Consider the following 18,689-nt stretch of genomic DNA (forward strand, 5'->3'; position numbering starts at 1 on the left):
TTGTTTGATTCATCTTAAAAATCCTATCATAGCTCTTTATACACTTTCACACAACTTGTCTAAATGTCCAATTACTTATCAACCCAAACAATATGGTAAAATATGAGGCCAAGTTCTAACCCTCCTATAATGTTACACTTCGGAGCTGGACTTAAGAGCAACACCCTAAGGACTATCATTGCACATAGTTGTATCTCGCTTAGTATTCTTTCACCCAAATTATCCCTCTTTTCTCTAGAATAGTCCCTTTGTCATCTGTGGTTCAATCTGTAAAACTGCACATAGAGGCAGGGCACAGGGTGGTCCCCCAAGCAATCAGCAACAGTAGCTGTTCCCCTCTCCCTGGGGGCAGTGCTAATAGGGTTGGCTGGGTGAGAATGAGGCTGGTGCAAGATGGATGTGAAGGAGACAGCATTTTCTCCCTTCTGAAGTAAATTCACAAACATCACAGGCAAAAGGGGACTTCCATGGTCCCAGGGCAGCCACCAGGGCTTCAGTAGGTGCCCTGCACCTGCTTTTCCTGGTTCGTGGCGGCCCCTTTGGCTCCACCCACTCTCACTTCCAGCTTCTCAGGATTCCAGCAGCCTCATTTTACCCAACCCTAGGAGGAAGTGCTCTTGGGTCCCTGAAGCTAGTAGATTAATTGCATCATATTAGTTGAAGCTCATCAAAATCAGATTTGCTAAGGTAGATTTGGAGAGTGATGGAAGCTTCTACTGTCTTTCAACACAACTCTTCATTTTTTCCTGTAAGACATACCTGTAAGGTATTATATGCCAGTGGCCTTTGAAAGCTGAACGGACATCACAAATCCAGAATGTAACTGTTTTGGTGTGTTCTCACTGTAACAATGAAGGAAGAACATAACCCAGGAGTCCACCGTTCACAAGGTGCTTCCTGGACCTGGGAAGCAGGAGAAGAAGGTAATGTATCTTGAACTTTGCCAAGCACATGCCAGACTGGTTTCATAAAGTGTTTGCCTAATGCGCCAGAAACTCTTTCAAAGCTTTGGATTTGAATTTGGTTTGGGTTTGAGTTTTTATTTTTCTGTGTAATATTAGATGTTTTCACTTACATTAAATAGAACAAATTAAAAGGAATAATCAATATAAAGTGCTCAGCAACCCAGCAGTTAGTGATTATTACTACTATCATACTTACTATGTTAATACTCAGAGTTTTTAAAATTATAAAAATTTTCTAAAAATCATGCATAACTGAAGATACTTTTGTATGATGCCATTTACCTATTTGAACACATTAATTTGTTGAATTAATAAATAGCTTTTGATACGTTTCCCAATTCTATTTAATTCAGAAATTATGAACTATGAACATTAATGTTCAGAGTCCTTATGTTGTCCTGTGAGCCTGAGATGCAAGTCACGCTAATATTGGAATTGGCCTTTGATTTGGTTTTCTAGGCTTACTATTGTTGAGCATTTGAAAAAAGGAATGTTAGTAAGAATAACGATATGCTTAGATGGGCAAAACAAGTGTCTGTGAAGGCTCTTCCAGTGCAGAAAAGTAGGCGGGTCTGTTACCATGAGGCAAGTGCTGTGATCATCACTGACCCAGAGTGCACCCACTCAGATGTGGGGACGATGGTCGGGGGAGACAGGAGCCCTGAGTGTTAGGGTTTCTCAGCTGGGTCCTGAAGAGACTACTAAATGAGCCAAGTCAAAAGTAGGGGTACAAGGAAGAGGCTTTTCCAGGGAAAGCACACAGGGAGGCCCGGAAATGGAGAGAGCCTAGAGACATTCAAAGAGGGCTTGTCAAGAGCTGAGGCAATATGGGCCCTGTTAAACCTGCTCAGGAGTCTTATCTTTATCCTGAAGTCATGGGGAAAATGTTAAACTGGGAGCTACAAAATCCAATTAGAACCTTTGAAAAATTACCCAAGCTCAGTTATGAATCAAGATTGGATGGCCAAAACCAGAGTCATGAGGATTTCTAACTAATGAACTGGAAGCCATACCTAGAAATAGAGCAGCTTAAGAGAAACTGGATGTGAGAGATGAGGGAAAGAGAAGAACCTAGAACAATTCCTAGATTTCTGACTTGGCAGCTTGAAAACAATGGTACTTAGGAAGAAAAGCAGGTTGTAATGATGGCGCAAGTTGCCAATCACTATAGGACATCTAAGAGGAAATATAAACATTCAGTACTTGGCCCTGAAGCTTGGGAAAGAAGTCCAGACTAAACCTATAGCTAAGGGTTGGGCATTTAGCCAAGTACTTACGACACCAGTTAAACTACCAGCATCCATATTTAAGTATTTGTATTTGATATCTGGCTGTGGCTCCTGGATCCATCTTCTTGCCACTGCGGATGCTGGGAGGCAGCAGTGATGTTTCAAGCAATTGATTTATGTGAGAGATCTGGATTGAGTTCTGGTTCCTGGCTTTGGCCCAGTCCAGCTCACTCTCAGCCCATTCCCAGCCCTGTTGGGCATTTAGGAAGTGAACCTGCAGATCGAAGTACTTCTCTCTCTCTCCCTCTCTTCTCTCTTCTCTCTCTCCCTCCCTCCCTCACTCCTCCCCCTCAAATTAAAAAAAGAAAAAGTGACTATAGCTCAGGAATGTTCAACATGAAAGTATTAGTGCCCAATTTTGACCAAGATGAACCACCTCTCACGATTAAATTCAGAACATTAAAAAAAATTAGAATCCCCTACTCCCAAGAGTGAAAAGACCACCACAGTTCTTCACTCCCCACCCATTTCTTAATCTCAGAGTGGAGAGTCTGTCTTAGCTGCCTATTTCCTTCAGTAAATGTTACCTAAACTGTCTTTAACTGAAATGGGTATGATATGATTCTTTAGTATAGCCAAGGCTGAATCAATACAAATTCAAATTTCTCATATGCAACACGACAACGTCTAAAGGATCAACAGGACACGCAGGATTATTACAGCTCTAGGTCATCTTTCACAAAGTCCAGACTGTTCACCCCTATAACATCAAACAAAATTGTCAAGCAAAATGCAGCCTACATTGACATTACTGTTGCCAGTGAAAGACTTTAGCATAGATTTTTGAGTCATCTTGCAAAAAAGTAGAAATAAAAAGGGGAAAATGTTGAACTCATTCTCATTAGGGCTGTATTGTGTCATGAATGCGGATCTGTGACCTCCACTGGGCCCTCTGGGAAGCAAGAGGTTGGGGTCAATCAGGACTAAAAGGTGTCTGTGTTCTGAACCATTCGTGAGCCATGGTCGGCCTTCCTGAAAACCGTTTCAAAGGAGGACGGGGTAGAAGCCAGGAAAGGAGCAGATTGAGAAGAGAATGAGAAGCGAGGAAGTAGATGGGTAGTGGGTTCTTTCACATAGAACCTGGAATAAGAACTCAAGAAGAGAGGGGGGAAATAACTAGGAGATTGCACAGGGTCAAGAAAGGATTGTTCGCTTGTTTTGACCTTGGTGTGTGTTTGTTTTTTAGGAGGAGAAGATTGAAGGCTATTTCTTACTGAGGAGAAAGATCCAAGAAGGAAGCAGGAAAAGAAAGCAAGCAGCACAGTACCAGGAAGAGATGAGCAATGGAATCAGGAATATTTGAAACATGTAGAAAAGATGTAGATTAAGTCAGAGTTTTTCAGCACAAAATGTCAGAAATCTAACTCTAACCAGTAAGCAGAAAAGGAAAGTTAGGCTTCCTCTAAGAGTGAGGCCAGCTTCAGGTGGGCTCAAATGATAGTAGTGGGTTTTGTCTTGCTCGCTTCTGAGTTGGCTTTATTCTCAGGCTGACTGGTTCTAGGAGGTACCAGAGATGTCCACCAGTGGTACCAGGCTCATGTTTGATCAGCTTAGGAACTCCAAGAGGCCAAGAACCCCTCTTCCCATCCCTTAAGGTGTCAGGCTTGGTGGCGCTTGAGTAGTAGGTCTCTCATCAGAACCCTCTCACAACACTTGACTGACAGTGATGGGGAGGAGAACCCTCGAAGGAAAATCAAGGTGCAGCTACCTGAAGGAGAAACATAAGCACCACTCAGAGAGAGACAGCAGGTAATGGAACAGCGGCAGAGAAAGTGAGACACAATTGCTTAAAAGATAAGAAGTAATTAACTAAGAGAGATGAGAGGGTGGAGAAGAATTCAACACTGAACAATAAGGTTAGAGTGGAAGTTAATAAATTTTATTGCACTTAGACTTGCTGTTCTCAAAAAAAAAAAGTAATTTTATGTCTAAAAGACAGCTCATATTACTGGAATTTTCTGCTATGAGGCTGAATTATACTGCTACCTGCCAATACATCCATCCTGGTACACTCACTCACTCCTAAAGAGTTTGGCCATTAGAAAAGCAGACATTGTGCCATACTAGTCCCAAATCCATCTAGGTTATGAAAGAACTCTTTATAGTTCAGCGTCAAATGAGGAATAGGAGACCTTTTTGGAAAAAAGAAAAAAAGCAAACAAACACTGAGTACTTCTCTCACCAAGAACTGACAACTTTGAATTTTAGGTTGAATTTAAGACTGGCTTCAGATATGCCAGTTTCCATCTTTTTATGACTCAAGCCATGATTCTTAACCTTCCTATTTCTAAATGCTCTTATTCATTCTCCCTCTCTTAAACCCAAAGAACACCAAGACCCTCCAAAAAAAGCATTTCCATTTCCCAAGCTCCTAAACCCAGTGGAAGCAAATTGTTGGTCATCCCTATCCTTGAACTCCGTCTTAAGGATTTTCCATCTTGGACAACCCCATTGTTCAAGAGCAAGTTGATTTGGTTAATGTGTGCATCTATTGCACGTGGACAGTCCTCGGCGGGAGGAAACAAGCTTCTCTTTGATGCACCTGCTCTAGGGTTCTGTGACCCACATGCCTGCCCAGGCCCAGCCTCCCACCTCCATGCTGAGGAAGCCTTAGTTAGTGGTGTTTCTGAGCTGCGTGTTTACAGTGGGTCTCTCTAAACATCTGGGCCTTTCCACAGTTCAAACCCTTGAGACTTTTTTTTCCCCAGAATCCACGGAAGTCATTTCTGACTACCACTGATTGGATTGGGACATTAGACTATTTACTCATTAATTGAAGATCTATATTTGATAAATAGTTTTAAGCAATATAGAGCTTTAAGTGTCCATGTTCAAAAGTAATATGAAAACCCAAAGCCCCAGATTAATATCTGGAGACCATTTGAATGTCAACTGCAGATGCTAAGGTAAAAACAATGTGGCTTCCTGACTCTGGTATGGAAATGCAAAACTCCCTTTGCACTGACAGAGCATGGGCTTGTACTAACCGTCTGCACCTCTCATGGTCCTACCCCTGGCACTGTTGGCACTCAGGCACTTACGAGATACCCAGTTGACTTTCCCAGCGAGTGCTGGGTACAGCAAAGCCAACTGGTCCTACTGACAGTTGATTTTCACCCTAGTGGTCAAAGAGTGAATGGTGAATAATGGACAAGTAGAGGATAGCCTTGTTGAGAAAAAGTCTGCAGGGCCTAAGTTCTGCCTAATTTCAAGCATTTGTTGAAATCAGACTTCCACAAAAGAGCATCTAAGAAAGAGAAAGAAAAATAAACAACCATTTACCAAGCGTGTTTACCAGCAGTGTTTCAACACTGATGGAGGTTTAGATGAGAATTTAGAGTGATTTTATTCTATGAAACCCCTTAGTGTTCTAATTTTTTTAAAGCTTACATAATTGTACTAGATTTTTTGTGACATCCAAAGCCAAAACAGCACAAGCAAAGTGTCTCCTGTTACTTGAAGCACTATGAAGGATTTAAACTTCCACATGTAAACTGATCGTGGTCTCTTTTCTAGGCTTTGTAAATTAACCTTTTGGGATATAACTTTCATAGGTCAGTTAGCTCATTAGAGTAATTAAAGAGGATCATTCCCATATTCTATTGAGTTTTTACCAGTGCATTTGGATGACTAAGACAAAGTATTACATTGCAGATTCACATGTTACTCCCGCTCCTGCCTCTGGAAGTTCAAGTTTCCAGCAGTACCCTGATGTCACGTGTTCCTTCTGCTTCAGATCCCATTACATTCTCCTCATAAATCTGAAATGGTCCCACCTTCGGTTTCTACGTCAAGACAAACCTCCTGGCCCTCTGTTAGGAGAGTCTCCTCCAGTCTGGCATCCATCAGCACCCATCGTTTCTGTTGTCTATTTCACCTCTACTCTACTCTTTTCATATGAAAACCACAAACAGATTTCTTTTTTAGTATAACTTTTTTTTTTTTTTTTTGACAGGCAGAGTTAGACAGTGAGAGGGAGAGACAGAGAGAAAGGTCTTCCTACTGTTGGTTCACCCCCCAAATGGCCGCTACGGCTGGCGTGCTGCACCGATCCAAAGCCAGGAGCCAGGTGCTTCTCCTGGTCTCCCATGGGGTGCAGGGCCCAAGCACTTGGGCCATCTTCCACTGCCCTCCTGGGCCACAGCAGAGAGCTGGACTGGAAGAGGAGCAACTGGGACAGAACTGGCGCCCCAACCTGAACCCAGGTTGAATGTCCTGAAATGATATATGTAATATCAACATATCAACATAGAACCCAGGGTGTTGGCACCTCAGGCAGAGGGTTAGCCTAGTGAGCCGCGGCGCCGGCCACTTTTTTAGTATAACTTTATATTTTAACTTTTAATTTTAGAATAGTTTTAAATTCACAGGACAGAAATTGTGAAGCAATGCAAAGAGTTCCCATATGCCCCTTACCCATATTCCCCTAGTGTTAACATCTAAGTGTTAAATAGTTGTCACAATCAATAATGCACCTACAGCTTCCCTTATTAATGTCTCCTATTAGGATAATAGTTTATCATAATTAATGAACAATCGCTTGAGCTCTCTAATGCTCCTATTGGTGTGAGTATGTGTGAAATGGCACTCAGAAAACACACACAGTATTGTGAAACATAATGATATTTTATTTGTTTTATTCCAGGTAAACACATTTAGCCAAATTGGAAATTATATCGTTATCAAAATCAGACAGAAAATCCCACCAGATAGGACTTCTGAGGTTTGGTGCAGTAGTTTGTCTTGATGGTCTCATGTGTGCAGTCACTATAGTCAGTATTACACTTGCCACACTTACAGCTTACAGCAACAGGATAGGAGAAATAAGGAGTGACATGGTGTGGGCACCCTGGTATTTCTACAGTCCTGTAGATGAAGTCTCCATATGTACAAACATCCTGGGAGAGGGCATATTTGGGAAGAAACAGCTTGCCATTGATATCCTATGGGAAGAATAGAAAAGAGAACAATGTGATAAGACTTTAGAAAACATGTAGATAATGGAGATACATAGAAATCAACTCATTCATATTCTTTTGTCACAAATATGAGAGGCAAGGATTCCTCGGCCCCATTCCCCAATACCAAGTTACCACATCCACACTGAATCCTATAAATGCAAAAGTGACACCCTCCTCCCTTTTATCCTTGATCATGGGGACAAGCCAGAGTTGAAATAAATCAGGGAAGTAACACTGTTATCAACTTATCTGTACCCATTGTTCTAAGAAAAGCCACATAATACTGTAACCTGTGCCCTCCACTGGATTTGGGAAATGAGGTTGTGATGTATTTCATTTCCTTTCTAGATAGGCATGGACTGCTTCTAGGCTTATGTAATTTACAGCTAAAAGAAGTTGATGAGCTACATACCCGTGTCATGCAATATCCAGCACAGATGGTGGTGTTGATGGTTAGGCAATAAGCACACTCTGTCCTGTCGACGTGCATTGTATACTCAGTTGGAATACAAAAAGACATCGTTTGTCCACATGCAAGGCCGAAAAGAATGGACATCAGGAAGATAGCAGTCATGCTAAGTCAGAGATAAAATTAAAGAACCTATTACATATATCCTTTCAGGACATTCAAATAGGATACTTCAAAAAGTGGGAAACACACATTACTTTTATGTTCCATTTTCCATGAACTTTTGCACATCTCCAATAATAAGTAGAGCTGCTGTTATTGAACACCTACTTTGCCTTTGCCCTATATGAGGTGTTTTGACCTTCTCAAAACTTGCAGTAACCCCCCATTTATAAACGTAGATGTGGCTGTGATCCCATAGTATGGGAGCCCACAGAGTGGAAGTCCTGCTTGCAAGTTCCACTAAGCTCCAAAGGGCAAGGAAGCGTTAAGACCTGAAACACCGTAACAGAAACATGGCAGGGATGTACATCCAGCTAAATGAAAAAGGATTCATTTGGTGGAAATATAATGAAGACATTGCCTTTAGGATTGTGAGAACTGAACTAAGCATTATGGCTTAGGAAGGGCTTTTCCAGAAGTACATTTTTCTATATCTGTGGTTCAACAGCTTAAAAGGCAAGCAAACTATTTGGTCATAGTCAGCATACAAACCAAGAAAAGCATAACCCAACTTGTGTAATACCTCAGCACCTGTACTGTGGCATGCAATTCCACCTACTGCCTGTGAAGGGAGACATTATGAAGCTAAGGAAGGTCCATGAAAGTTCAACTAAAATTACCACTGGTGTTAAGAGGGCAAACTCAGAAACCTTCCTTCTGAACCCTCAGGGTATGCCCTCAAGGTTGAAAGAGTAGAGTTGCAACAAATAAAATATCAAAAAGATTAATGACAAAAAATATAGGTTGACACAATGAGAATAATGCCGTCAAGAAGGACAGATCCATTATGGGTTATCCAACAACTATCCAAAGTTGTTTTGCTGCATGGAAAGGGTCCTCTGTGCCCCAGGAGAAAGTAGGACATGCACCTTAATGGAGCCCATCTTTACCTTTGCCCTGTATGAGGTGGAGAATGTGTGCAGTAGTCATTGGACAGCATAATGATCTGGATGTTATGACTTAGAGTTATTTTAGTTCTGCTCAGAGAGGGTAATCATATTTCACACTTCTCAATGTAAATTTATCAACTCAAAGATTAAGAAGATTTTTTTCATTTTACAAATACTGTACAGCTGGCTAGGTAGGTTTGGATTTTTTTTTCCTTGTCAGTAAAGAAAATACACACCTTCATGGAGTAGTATTATCTGCGAACACAAACTTGCTTCCTTGTTCTATTCAATAAATTACCATTCACTGAACATTTTTACTCGTCCATCAAAAAGGTATCAAGGTCTTCTCAAACCGGTCATATACATATACACATGTAGCTCAACAGCATGTATGAGCTGCATACTCTTCATTTACTGAAACCTGAGACTTTCAGTTTATCAGAATTTTGTCTTCAATAAATTCATAAGGAAAACTAGAAGCCACATTACACAGGTTATCAGGCACTTATTTTAAATGCCAACTCCCAGAGTTTAGTGTACATGCTAATCAATCTCTTGTTCCTGGAAATGACAACAGCACATCAATGGATACACATGTAGTAAGCATATAGGCCAGGTACTGAGAGACATAAAATGCGTAAGATACAGTCCTTGACCTAAGGAGCTGACAGTCTAGTAGAGAAGCTAATTATGAACAAAAAGTATTAAAATACAGACTGTTCTAAGTGCTATGGAGTCTAAATGATGACTGAGATAGACAATGATCAAATATTTCCTTATGTTACTTCTGCATACACAAGGAAGTGAACAAACCCATTTTAGAAGACTTTTTTAAAGGTTAAAGCAAGAAGGATTTTCCAGCAAACTTTCAAAAACAAATATTGCATATTCAGTCATCCCTGTGGGTTTTTGGCATTTGAATTAGGGAAGGACAGCATAGGAATTCCTTACTCATGGAGCTTGGTCTTCTCAGGTGCTTCGAAAATGTGAGCTCCCTTGACGGTACAGCAGGTTCCATGATCTTAGACACAAACCTAGAGTAACCCTGAAGGATCTTTAAATAGCAACTGGGTAAATGATTTAAAACTAACCCATCAGGATCATGTAGCTCTTGCCTGTGTAGACAGCCAGCCGCTGAGTTTTCACCACAGAAAATAATTAACTTTACATATTTTAATTTCTAGCTTACAATTCTGCATAAACAGATGTGTGGTAACCTAGTGGCAAGAATATTGGTGCAGAAATCAAGGGACAGAATTCCCTCATGGATCTATGAGAGAATGACTGAAGCTTTTCCTCTGCCGGTGCCTTACTCCTCTGCAACACAGAAGGAGCGAGGTACACCTGACTGTGAAGTTTGGTACAGCAGTTAAGATGCCTCTTGGCATGCTCACGCCCAGTGTCAGGACGCCTGGTGCCCCATGTTCCAGCTTCCTACTGAGGCACACTCCGGGAGGGTGTTGGTTCCTGCTACCATATGCGAGACCTGGACTGAGTTGACAGCTCCCATAGGCATTTGAGGAGTGAACCAGCTGATGGGAGCTCCCTTGCAGCCTCTCCTTCTCTCTTGCTCTCTGTGTTAGTCTCTTTCTGTTTCTCAGCCTCTCAAATAAAATAAAATTGTAGGATGAAAAACTGTGTTGGAACTTCTTCCCCACTGTTGCCTTATTCATTATAGACACACTAATTCCTGTGAAATTTCTCTAATAAATGTAGAACTCTCAACTGAAAACAACAAAAGTTATAATTGCTGCACTACCAACCATAGTACCTGTACAACTGTGTGGAACTTAGAAAGTATGAATGACTCTTTCTCCTTTACTTCTTTATTATAAATAGTAAAACCTCCTCATCTATAAAAGGATGGCTTAGAACCAAACGAGGATCATGGGGGTCTCTGAAGCACTCAGAGTCTGAGTTTATGTGCTACACTAGTGTCAGATCCCCAGTCTAAGAGTCAGTAATCAGGGCCAGCGCCACGGCTCACTAGGCTAATCCACCTAGCGGCGCCGGCACACCGGGTTCTAGTCCCGGTCGGGGCGCCGGATTCTGTCCCGGTTGCCCCACTTCCAGGCCAGCTCTCTGCTGTGGCCCAGGAATGCAGTGGAGGATGGCCCGGGTCCTTGGGCCCTGCACCCCATGGGAGACCAGGAGAAGCACCTGGCTCCTGCCTTCGGATCAGCACGGTGCGCCGGCTACGGCGGCCATTGGAGGGTGAACCAACGGCAAAAGGAAGACCTTTCTCTCTGTCTCTCTCACTATCCACTCTGCCTGTCAAAAAAAAAAAAAAAAAAAAAAAGAGTCAGTAATCAGGAATTCTGCTTCCAGATTTAATTGGAGTTTTGTGGAACTGAGCAATATACTAAGAGACTACTTCCGAAAGTTCATGGAAAATGAAATTAAAAGTCTGAGTTTATTTTGGTGCTTTTTAAAGTCCATGATAGTTTTTCACAACATGCATTTTCTGCATAGTATGAAAACGAATTTTTGTAACAAAAATTCTTGACAACAAAATAAACTAATAGTTTTGATTCCATCTCCCATAAACTTTTAAAATCTCCCTTGACTTTTGTACTTTGATATTTTGTATGCCCCTTCCTAAAATCATAAAAAGAATAAAACAGTGCACATGAAGCATTTGGATATTACATAAGAAAAGTCATATAACTGTGTGACACCATATAAATTGATGTTAATACCTTCCTGTATGATCTGCCAATTTCTTCCTTATTGTCACCTGTGTTCTCTCTGCAACTTAATGGCATTTCCAAAATCATCATAAACCATTTATTGAGCACCTGAACACAGAAGACTTGATTTCAGGTAGGCCCTAAATAATGAGAGATGATTTCTTCAGTGACATGGCTAAAATGTTCACAACTTCCATGTTTTTCCTTATTCAAAGATGTGTTATTTCCTTGGCCCTTTTCTCTACATTTTCTCTCTTCTCTGTGCTCTCACTTTTTTCATTTTAATAAATGCATTTCTCTCTGCTCTGCTAACTTCCTTCACCAATCTTTTCTCCTCCAGCTCCTTAGTATGCTATGAAAAAAAACCGATGAACAATCTTGGACCCTCCACAAAGTAGTGTATTTTTCTGGAGAGCTTTTTAAACATGCAGTAAGGTAGGTGTATATATATATTGGACATTATCCCATGGGATTTAGCTATTAAATAACTAAAAAGATACACAGCATGTCACTCCTACAGGCACTCAAAACTGAATCTACTCTAAAATTTCCAAAAAGCATATAAAAATTCATTGAAATACAAACAGGAGAAAGCCGTGCACATCAGTCATCGTTCCTTGGTTAACTGACCAGTTGTTTCTCTTCTGTTATAGCAGTGGAATTTTTCTTATCTTTATGTACATCCTCTACTCACCTTCACACACGAATGAACAATCTGGGAAATAATTAAAAATGTTTAGAGCTCATTGAAGCAAAGTTATGTCTCAGAATTTGCAATGTTAAATGAATGCTAAAATGGTGAGAGTAAAAGATAATCAGAATAAGAACACTGCACTCCACAGAGTCTTCTCATTTGCGACACCTACCTTTGCATTGGTGAGCTGAGGCTGTGATGACCCAGACTGAGAGCTCTTGGTTCATTTTATATCCTTCAGCATAATTCCCCTCTGAGCTTCTTGTTTATATAATTGCACTTGAGTTGCTGCTTTCTTATCTGCAAAACATCTATTGAAAATTCATACCAAACTCCAAATACAATGTGTTTAGACAAACAAGTTCACAGTATCGTCCCCTGGAAACTCTGACATTATTGAAGCATGCATTTTCCTATCTCCCATTTCAAAATAAAATTATTCTTTCAAATATAATTCTTATTAATATTTGCTAATATTAATAGGGGATAGACCCAGAATGGGAAAAAACAAATTAGAAAAATTGAAAGTCTTAACATATCATTTAAGTAAGTCTTGAGAATGAGAATTTGGGGTTTACATGCTCCAAATTTTACCTAAATGATCATATATAAAATCATTCCTCATCTACAATGCAAAGGTAACATCTTTATGGAAAACCAGGGCAACCAGCACATATGTTATTGATTAAAACACAATTTTAGTTAAGTTCAACATTCCCCCCCTCCTTTGGATTTTAAACAATAAAATTTACATGTGTGCTGGGGCTAATGTTTGGCACAGCAGTTTCAAGATGCTGCTTGAATCCCAACTCCACTTCCAATTCCAGCTTCCTGTTACTGTATACCCTGGGAAACAGCACACTCAAGTAGTTGGGTCCCTGCTACCCATGTGGGAGACCCAGATCCTGGCTTTGGCTGTGTCCAGCTCTGGCTATTGTAGCATATAAGGTGTATACTAGTGAATATACTCTCTTCTCTCTCTCTTTCTCTCTGTCTTTCAAATAAATAAAAAAGAAATTTTTAAAACAGTTCACATATGTGAAATGATGGGTGTTTAAGTAATATGGTTAAATGTGGTGGGATGTCAAACTGACCTGCAGTCAAAGTTTGGCTCTGCTGTTTATTGGCTACATGACATTGAAATATTGGCTTGATCTCTCTTTTCTTCAGCTTCTTCACCTATTAAATAGTAATATGGGGGCCAGCGCTATGGCACAGTGGGTTAAAGCCCTGGCCTGAAGCACCGGCATCCCATATGGGTGCCAGTTCTAGTCCCAGCTGCTCCTCTTCTGATCCAGCTCTCTGCTATGCCCTGGAAAAGCAGTAGAAGATGGCCTAAGTCCTTGGGCCCCTGCACCCACATGGGAGACCCGGAAGAAGCCCCTGGCTCCTGGCTTCAGATTGGCGCAGCTCCGGCCATTTTTGGCCATCTGGGGAGTGAACCATCGGATAGAAGACCTCTCTCTCTCTCTCTCTCTCTCTCTCTCTCTCTCTTTCTCTCTATCCGCCTCTCCTCTAACTCTGACTTTCAAATAAATAAATAAAATAAACTTTTTAAAAAAGGTAATAGTGATGTTTCTATAAAACACTTAACCTGGTGTCTGGCACATACATGTTAAATAAATGACAGCTATTTTATAATAATTCAACACATTTACTTGACAAATATGTAGTATGTAATAGGCAGTCAGCATCAATAGCTGTGGGAGAGCATAAGTAATTATTCAGATTTTGGAACTGATGTATGCTTTATGCATCTCCACAGCTATAACTCAGCTTGACTCCCTCCAACCCCTTCTCCTCCCTTTACCTAAAGAAACATCAAAAATGCAGTGGATGGCCGGCGCCACGGCTCAATAGGCTAATCCTCTGCCTGCGGCGCTGGCACACTGGGTTCTAGTCCCAGTCAGAGCACTGGATTCTGTCCTGGTTGCCCCTCTTCCAGGCCAGCTCTCTGCTGTGGCCAGGGAGTGCAGCGGAGGATGGCCCAAGTGCTTGGGCCCTGCACCCCATGGGAGACCAGGAGAAGTACCTGGCTTCTGACATCGGATCAGTGCGGTGCGCCGGCCGCAGTGCACCAGCCACGGCGACCATTGGAGGGTGAACCAATGGCAAAAGGAAGACCTTTCTCTGTCTCTCTCTCTCACTGTCCACTCTGCCTGTTAAAAAATAAAAATTAAAAAAAATGCAGTGGAGATTTTCCATTGCTCTCAGGAGAAAATACCCCACTATCATTTACTTAGTATCATCTATAAAATCCTTCACAATCTGTTTGCTCTCCAGTTTCTTCTTTTCCCCTATCTATCCCTCTCCCTATCCTCCCGTATCCTTTCTCTGCTTTCTGTGTTTTCAGCCAAACTGAATTGAGTTCTTCAAATCAGTCACGGTCTCCCTGGCCTTTTCATATATCATTGCCTCTGTCTAGAACAGGTGCCTGACGTAACTTCATCTCACCAGACTCCTGCTCATCTTTTGTGGCCTACATGAGAAAAATCCCTTCAGCAAAACCTTCCCTGATGCTCCAACATCTTCTTGTGGTTAGTGGTTTTAGGAGAATTACAGAAAACATAAACACTATCTGGCACATATTAAATGCTTAATAGATCATAGATAATATCATAGGTTATTCATAACCCCTTGTGTTTGCAATGGCCCAAGTCTTTTGTGTTAATTAAAATTAAAGAAAAAAATGAGGCTTAATATAGGTGAGTTTCCCCAGAGGATGATGGAGAAGTCTGGGCTATGTTAAAAGAATACCTTCCAGGAGGTCAGTGCTGTGGCATAGTAGGCTAACCCAGCATCTCTTATGGGTATCAGTTCATGTCTTGGCTGCTCCTCTTCTGATCCAGCTCTCTGTTACAGCCTAGTAAAGCAGTGGGAAGATGGCCCAAGTGCTTGTGTCTCTGCACTGCATGGGAGACCTGGAAGAAGCTCCTGGATCCTGGTTTGGCCTAGCCCAGCGCCGGCCACTGTAGGGAGTAAACCAGTAGATGGAATGTCTCTCTCTCTCCATCCCTCTCTCTCTCTCTCTCTCTCTTTCTCTGTAACTCTTTCAAATAAATAAATAAATCTTTTTAAAAAAATATATCCAGGAAAAATTAATTTAAAAAAGTTTATAATTGAGCAAAGAATGATTCGGGGATCAGTCAAGCTTCAGACCCATAAGAAGGTCAGGGACCTCCCTCGGGATTTGGGCAGGTAGGATTTATGGACAGTGGAAGTGAAGTACAGAAAATGCTTGGTTGGTTACAGATCACATTCACCTGATCACCTGGCTGCCATGACTGACTCCAACTTGGTGTCTGTGATCGGCTGAGACTCAGCTATTTGTTACAAAAATATACTCCTACATTAGCCTTTCAGCTAAGCCCAAAGTTAGGTTGCAGTTCATTACATAGGGACTCACAATACAGGGATACTTTCATGTGGTGGAATGAGAAGGCCATGTCAAGATGGCCGCTGGCAAGCAAGCATCAGTTATTCAGGAATGGCTTCGGAAACCACCTGGGAAACTACCTGGCAATGGAGCCTGCCTGGCAACAGGCTGTGATTGGTTAGGGCATAAACCGCCCCTTGACTGGATTGGCTGCCTCGTCTATATAAGCTGCTGTACCAACTGAAATATATGAGTCTGCAAGCTGCTCACCTCTGGCCCGCTTTCACCTAACTCCCGGTGTCTATGTGGTGATTCTGCGCCTCTTGCCTGCACCGCACTTCTCCTCTCAGAATGAATCCACCTCAACACTTTCAGACCAAATTTAATTTAATTTAACAGATATGTACTAAGAATAGTGAGTTCAGGGACCCCCAAGTCTTAGAAATGTGAACTGTTATGTTGCAAGAGAATCCTAAAAATAGGGAAAGAGAAAATGGGAATGCCAAACTTAACCTTCTTCAAGTGATTCCAGGCAAGATATTAACACAGGAGTAAGGTAACTGGAGAAAAATGTGAGATGTTTGTTTCTAATGGAACTAGTGTCTCTGTTGTACAAAGCATTGATTTAGAGGGGCCTGCATTGTGCACATTGGGTTAAGCTGTCACTTGTGATGTCGGCATTCAGGATTGGAGTGTAGGTTTGAGTCTCAGCTGCTCTGCTTCTGATCCAGCTTCCTTCTAATGTACCTGGGAAGGCAGAAGAAGATGGCCCAAGTAGCTGGACCCCTGCCACCAAGTTTCTTGTTATTGGCTTCACTCTGGCCATTTGGGAAGTGTTCCAATGAATGGAAGATCTCTGTCTCTGTTGTTATCTCTCTTGCTTGGTCTTTCAATAAATAAACAAATCTTTTTTAAAAAAGCATTGATTTAGGAATGCAATGAATATTTATATACATATCCATGGGAATATATATAAAAATACATAGTATAACAATATATAATTTATTATGTATTACATATTATAAACTAGGTAACTCATATACACTTGGTATGTTATGAGAAGAAATACAATAAATATAATATTTTTGAGTAGTGACTGTTTTTTTAAAGGAGCACTTACATAGGAACTTGTACTGTTAAAATAATTCAGGTAGATTTAACTTGCACTTCTGATGCAGATTTACTTTCCCACCTAAAATAACTGAAAACAGGACAAAACTTAGTGGTTCTATGTACATCGGATGTCAACTAACAAAAAAAATGATCCCAGAGAGTTGGCAAACAAGCCAGGGAGTGCCAGTTTAATGCCCACAGAAAGTTTCTGGTGCATGGTATGGGGAGGTACCAAGGCAGAGGCCAGACGCATCACCAAATCAAGGAGATTGATCTAGGAGTCTATGAGGTCCAGGGCAGACCTGAGTTTTCAGGAAAGGATTGGAGGTGAAAGTGCGAGGATTATGGAGACATACTGAGGATCTCTGAGTATTTAGCTACGAACTGATAAACTTGTACATGTGAGTAAGCCTGCTGCAACTGGGGTGAAAACACATGAAAAGATAAAAGAGAACAGTCCTAGACTCACAGAGAATGAGGCATATAACCTGTCCAGAACTGCAAAAGTAGAAAATCTAATTCACGAGAAATCAAGCGATATACTCAGAAAGGTTTCACTGCATTGTGAGGAAAAATTATCCCTGACTAAATGTTGTCCTGGCCTTGCCTAACAAAGCTTGGAAGTATTAGCTCTTTCCAAGTGACAGAACAAGTCAGCAACACAGCTGGAGAACATTTAGAGGAACACAGCAATATCCAGCATCCACCAGGGTAGGATGCACAATGTGTATCAGTTAATAAAAAAAAAAAAAAAAAAAAAAAAAAAACTCTAGGCATGCAAAGAAGGGGGAAAATACAATAAGGAGAAAGTAATCAATTGATACTAACCCAGAAATGACAAAGGGAATAGAATTAGCAGACAAGGACACCAAAACACATACTATAACTAATTTCCATATTTTCAAGTAGATAATCCATGAGTTGAAAAGAAAACAAAGGAGAAATTAGAAGGTATTTTGAACTGAAAGAAAACTAAAAGACAACACATAAAATTTCATGGTATGCGACTGTCAGCCTAAGTCGCTAAACCTCAGCCAGAGAGAGCTTCTTCACACAATAGTGACAGTTATTTGGGAACAGCAAAGCATTGCAATGGGAATGTGCATGTAATAAACTATGGGCATATCCAAGGAGGCTGAGGCCAAGGGAAGTTATTAAAGGCAAAAATGAGGGGGATTACTTCACATATTTTGAAACAATATGGCCACAGTAACTAATAACCAGGGTGGCATTAATTTGACAGTGAACATTGCTGGGCAATTTCCTTGTAGAAGTTCTTTTTTCTTAAGATTCTGTAGTTGTGGTAGCTTTCTGTGATGGTTACATCAAGGAATCATGCATAACAATCACTTCCATGACCTCCTGGCTTCAATTTTTTTTTGTTAGAGTTGATTTTTTTGTTAGAGTTGATTCTTACAAACCTTACATTCTTTTCATACATCTAACACAGTTCTCAGGGAGAAATCAATAGCACTAAACAACCATGTTAGAAGAGATTAATAACCTCAATTCAATGGCTCAGTTTTCGATTAAAAAAAAAAAACTAGGGCCGGCGCCGTGGCTCAATAGGCTAATCCTCCACCTTGCGGCGCCGGCACACCGGGTTCTAGTCCCGGTCGGGGCGCCGGATTCTGTCCCGGTTGCCCCTCTTCCAGGCCAGCTCTCTGCTATGGCCAGGGAGTGCAGTGGAGGATGGCCCAGGTGCTTGGGCCCTGCACCCCATGGGAGACCAGGAAAAGCACCTGGCTCCTGGCTCCTGCCATCGGATCAGCGCGGTGCGCCGGCTGCAGCGGCGGCCATTGGAGGGTGAACCAACGGCAAAGGAAGACCTTTCTCTCTCTGTCTCTCTCTCTCACTGTCCACTCTGCCTGTCAAAAATAAAAAAAAAAAAAAAAAAAAAAAAAAAAAAAAAAAAAAAAAAAAAAACTAGAAAAAAGAGATAACTAAGCCCAAAACAAGCCAAGGAAATAATTAAACTCAAATAGGAAATTGATGAAATAAAAAACAAACAAAAAAATTCAACAGAACCAAATGCCAGTTTTGTGTGAAGATCAATAATATGATCAAATTAAGGAAAAAA

The 18,689-nt window shown here is 41.1% G+C and overlaps 1 protein-coding gene across 2 annotated transcripts; it reads right to left on the reverse strand.

The window, feature by feature from the left end:
- Window positions 1-6,891: 6,891 nt before the first annotated feature.
- TSHB (thyroid stimulating hormone subunit beta) lies at window positions 6,892-12,359 on the reverse strand. 2 transcript variants are annotated; one of them, NM_001163072.1, is given in 3 exon segments: window positions 6,892-7,197; window positions 7,628-7,790; window positions 12,293-12,359. In NM_001163072.1, coding segments are annotated over 2 exon segments (417 nt in total). In that variant the 5' UTR covers window position 7,790; window positions 12,293-12,359; the 3' UTR covers window positions 6,892-6,942.
- Between the last annotated feature and the right edge of the window lie 6,330 nt (window positions 12,360-18,689).

This window comes from Oryctolagus cuniculus, chromosome 7 (genome assembly GCF_964237555.1).
Source record: "Oryctolagus cuniculus chromosome 7, mOryCun1.1, whole genome shotgun sequence".
NCBI classification, from domain to species: Eukaryota; Metazoa; Chordata; class Mammalia; order Lagomorpha; family Leporidae; genus Oryctolagus; species Oryctolagus cuniculus.